Source organism: Alligator sinensis, unplaced genomic scaffold (genome assembly GCF_000455745.1).
Source record: "Alligator sinensis unplaced genomic scaffold, ASM45574v1 scaffold524_1, whole genome shotgun sequence".
NCBI classification, from domain to species: Eukaryota; Metazoa; Chordata; order Crocodylia; family Alligatoridae; genus Alligator; species Alligator sinensis.
Genome location: NW_005842747.1, coordinates 320,921 through 325,051, shown reverse-complemented (window position 1 = coordinate 325,051; position 4,131 = coordinate 320,921). Strand labels below are relative to the sequence as shown.

At 43.3% G+C, this 4,131-nt stretch overlaps 1 protein-coding gene across 3 annotated transcripts in view; it reads right to left on the bottom strand.

Moving 5' to 3' along the window:
- LOC102369332 (GTPase IMAP family member 4-like) overlaps nucleotides 1–2,975 on the bottom strand; it is an 18,166-nt gene extending 15,191 nt beyond the window's left edge. For 2 of the 3 annotated variants that reach the window (XM_025216568.1, XM_025216567.1), the window contains exons 1-2: nucleotides 2,736–2,975; nucleotides 210–255 (exon numbers count right to left, since the gene is read on the bottom strand). In XM_025216568.1, the coding sequence (XP_025072353.1) occupies nucleotides 210–249 (40 nt within the window). In that variant the 5' untranslated portion in view covers nucleotides 250–255; nucleotides 2,736–2,975. Of the gene's footprint in view, nucleotides 1–205; nucleotides 256–2,735 lie in introns of all 3 variants that reach the window. The other variant, XM_025216569.1, reaches the window with a different exon arrangement.
- Between the last annotated feature and the right edge of the window lie 1,156 nt (nucleotides 2,976–4,131).

Here is a 4,131-nt window from a genome sequence, read left to right as displayed (position 1 = left end):
GGCTAGGGCCTGGGGGTAGGGGCAGTGGGTCAGGATTGAATGGCACTGGGTTGGGACTGGCCATTGACATTTACAAATGGTTCCTGGTTCAAAAAATGCTGAGAACCGCTGGACTAGATCCACCCTTGAAATTCTCGTTTCTGTGAAAGAAACTGCCGTTACAGGAAAACACCGTCTGAGACTGCAGTGAGGGCAGAATACTTACTTACCCTGGATAGGCGATTCATCCTCTTTCTGCTCCCGTTCCATGCTTGGCTGAAATGTTTCCAAAGGAAAGTTGTCAGTGACAAATCAGGGAACAGAGACACGTCCATCAACTCCTTCAAGGTCTTGCTTGGACACAGCTCAGGAGAATGACATGGGGAATAATAATTGGGGTACAAAATTAAACTCTCAGCATCTGGCCTTAGAGCAGACACTGGTGTAATCCTTTGCTGTTTCACTTAATACAAATGCATGTTCCCCACTGCCCGGGAGAGGGCTCTCATGACCAGACTGTAAATTCTTCGGGTATAAGGAGGTACCGGTCAACTCTTCTTGTGAAGCAACCAAAACACATGCTGTGCGGCTATGGCACTGTTGCACTGATCTACTATGGTTAAAATACAAATTAGCTAAATTAATTTAAATTTAATATTGGACCAAAAAGGGCTAGAATTGCAATGTTTTTACTTGTTTCCATTTGCATCACTATAGGAAATTGCAGATGTAACTGTTTTGTTGCAACAGGTGATATCAGTATCCTTTAATATCAATGCAATTATCTATATCAGTGATTCTCAATCTTTTTAGTCAAGGTATGCCTCAGTTGACTCAAGGCACCTCTCAAAATATGCCAGCTCTTACTTTTGACTCATTTTCTGACTACAGAAAAATACTAGCACACTTTTATTGCAAAGAACTCAGACAGCCCATAGCTGGGAAGAATGTTTTTAAACACTCTGCAATCCGATTTGAAACCTCTGGCCATGTCCAGACAAACAGGGCCATGCAATTTATGGCACCACAAACTTCTTTATGGTGCCACAAACCACACAAAATGAAAATTAAAATGTGCCATGTACTGCAATTTGCAGCACTGGGGAAAATTTTGCTTCTGGGACTTCCCAGTAGCAAAAAAAACCCGCTTCTGGAAACAAACATAGCACGAGCGCGTGACAAATGCATGCACCCAAACAAATAGAGTCTTGATCCTCCAGGAAGACCCTCTAGGTGCTGGCCAGAGCATCTCTACTATTTCATTTGTGACCCTAGTACTCCAGCATGCTGGGACCTGGGAGGAGCTGGGCAAAGGCATTCTGCCTGAAAAGAGGGACAATTTGTCCCTCAACAAAGTGCACGTGCAGGGATGTGTACTGAAACAAACAGTAGCAGCACAAATTTGGGCCGCTACTATTCGTGCCACTGCAAATGCGTGGCCCTACTCATCTGGATGTGGCTTATGAGTTTATCTTGTGAATTATTTTTGCACCCATAACACAGCTAAAATTGCATGACATCCCACAACACCCTTGGAAGGATTTTAAGATGCCTGAGGTTTATACCTTCTATCCATTTGTCCCAAACTAAGCATGGGCCTGTCTTCTGCCCTCCTCTTTATCATCTTTGTTCCCATCTTTTCAGTCTTTCCATTTTCACTACATCCATCTTAAACTGCAGTACCCAAAGTGTGCACTGTCCCCTGGCTGAAGTCTAATCAGCTCTGTTTAAAATGATCAAATCAGCCCATCTTACACACATTTTTTCTGTTAATACAGTCTTAAACTGCATTTGCTTTTCTTAGATATCATTCTGTTGCTGTCTCATGTTGAGTCTATGTGCCATCAACCTCATATATCCTTTCTAGCAGCATTACTGCCCAGGCAACTGCTCCCCTTTCTGTCTGTCTGTATTTGGTTGTTCTTCCCCTGCTCTAGCACCTGGTGTTTGTCAGTGTCCAATTCATTTTGTAGAATATAGCTCAGTTCTCCAAACTGTCAACATCCCTTTAATTTTAATCCAGCCCACCCAAGTGTTTGCAGTGCTTCCCACTTCTGGATCATCTGCAGCCTTGAACACTAAGCTCCCTGTCCCTAAATGTAAGTTACTGGAACAGCAAGATGTGGTAGCATTCAGATTGCAGTTAGAGAAGAAAAGACTATTCTCCCCCCTGTGGCAAAGGCGAGCATGAGGCAGTGGATCTGAACAGTGGCAAGGCAGGTTTTAATCATCTCTCAGGAAAAGTTACTACCCTGGAAGCACCACAGGACAATGGAAAAAACCATCCTCACTTTCCTGGGAGTCTGCAGCAGTTGTCACCACTGACTGAAAGTGCAGCGAGCCTGGGGCTGCTTTGACTTTCCTCTGAGCTGCATCAGGCCGGCACTCAGGTCAGGGCATGGGACCCAAAAAGCCAGTCATGTTTTCTCTCCCTCTTGTCCCATGCTGAGCACAGCTCAGTGGGACTCCAGACCTGGATTTCATCTCTTGGTACCTTTTCCTTTTTCAATTTTCATCCGATTTTCAACTTTCCACATTAATTTCTAAGCATTTTCTTTTCTAATTTAGCCTTTTTCTCTAATTTTTTTCCCCTGTACAAGTGCTCTCTCTTTCACTCTGACCTTGGAAAGACTTGATATTTTCAATTCATGGTCAGAACAATCCATGATTCATTCCCTCCCTTCTCCCCAGCTCTATAGTCATGATTTTGCTATCAAAACAGGCTACTTATATATACACACAGAACCTCACAGTACCTCTGTGCTTCCAGCTTGTCTTATGGAAGAAAAATGAGTTCTCCCCACAACATCTGTGTTTCTACGTGGTCTTCCACTAGAAAATCTCTAGTTTCCACATCATTTTCCTTGATGGTGATGTCCTGCCAAGTTTGCTGGGCATCCCTGATTTCTTCTGTTTATAAGTTGCCTCAGGAGTATTCTCAGCCCAAAGAAAGATCTAAACAGAGAGAGAGAGAAAGAGAGAGAGGAAGCAAGGGTTCTTTCCTTCCTGCTTACAAGCGGTGTGCGTCACAACTCAGCTGACAGCTTCAACCAGAAAAACAACTCAAGGGAGAGTTTTAACAGGAAGTGGATTATAACTATATAGATGACTAATTGAAGGGTGCCAAACAGACCAAACACTGACAAGCTTGTTTAGCTTTTCTAAAAGTGTCAACTGGATACTGTAACATGTTTTTGGATTGGAGAAGCCAGGCACGCTGTAATGCATCCAAACTCCTCCCCAGAGGCACTTTCTGCCATAGTGTGCCTCTTCCCTAACTCCCTGTCTGTGGGGTCTGTGCTTGGTAAGCACTTCCAGGCATGCTTTGTGCATTTTTCTGTGTGTGCAGTGCCTAGCACACAGGACTCCCTAAGGCATCTTTAGATTATGCCAAAATCATAAGAAACCAGCCAGAATTTTATAAAGGAAACCTATCACAGCCTATGTTTTCTGACTCTCACTATACACACTTCTGTAAATATCTGCTTAAGCCAATTGCACATCAACATTTTACTTTATTCCTTGTAAGTACAGCTCCTTTAGAGAGGTCAAAAGCTTGGAGACAAGAGTCTGTTCCTTAAAGCTCCCCAGGCCTCTTGTGGCAAGTCAGATCTGTGCAGGCAAGATATGGTATTAACCCTTATCATGTAACAGTGTGCAGCACATTCTAACTAAATGTGTAACTTCACCCTTAGGCGAGTATTACATGGTGATAAGTCAGACAGCTTTTAAAGCCATTGCTTTGTGTCTTGCTCTCTGCAGCAAGGAAGAAGAGCATTTGAAAGGTGTTTTTGTCCTTCACCTGTCTCCCAGAGCCCTCCCTTAATTTCCTTTTCTCCAAGATAATAGGCTTAGTCCTCTCGACATTTCCTCTGTTGGTGGATTGAGAATTTTGAAAAAGAGGGGTGCAGACAAAGAGGTGCATCATCCCATATAAAACAACACATATTTTTCTCCAGATAAAAATAAACTAGAAGCTTTGCTAATCAACTAGGGGCCCAGGACAGTATTACTCAGTTAGCAAGCGAAGCAGAAACTTATATAACTTTATTGGAGTGAGTTAGGGCTGCTGGTTGTAGCCATGTTGGTCTAAGGACACAGGGAGACAAGGTTCTTTGTGCAGATGTGATATCTTGTATTAGACCAGGGGCA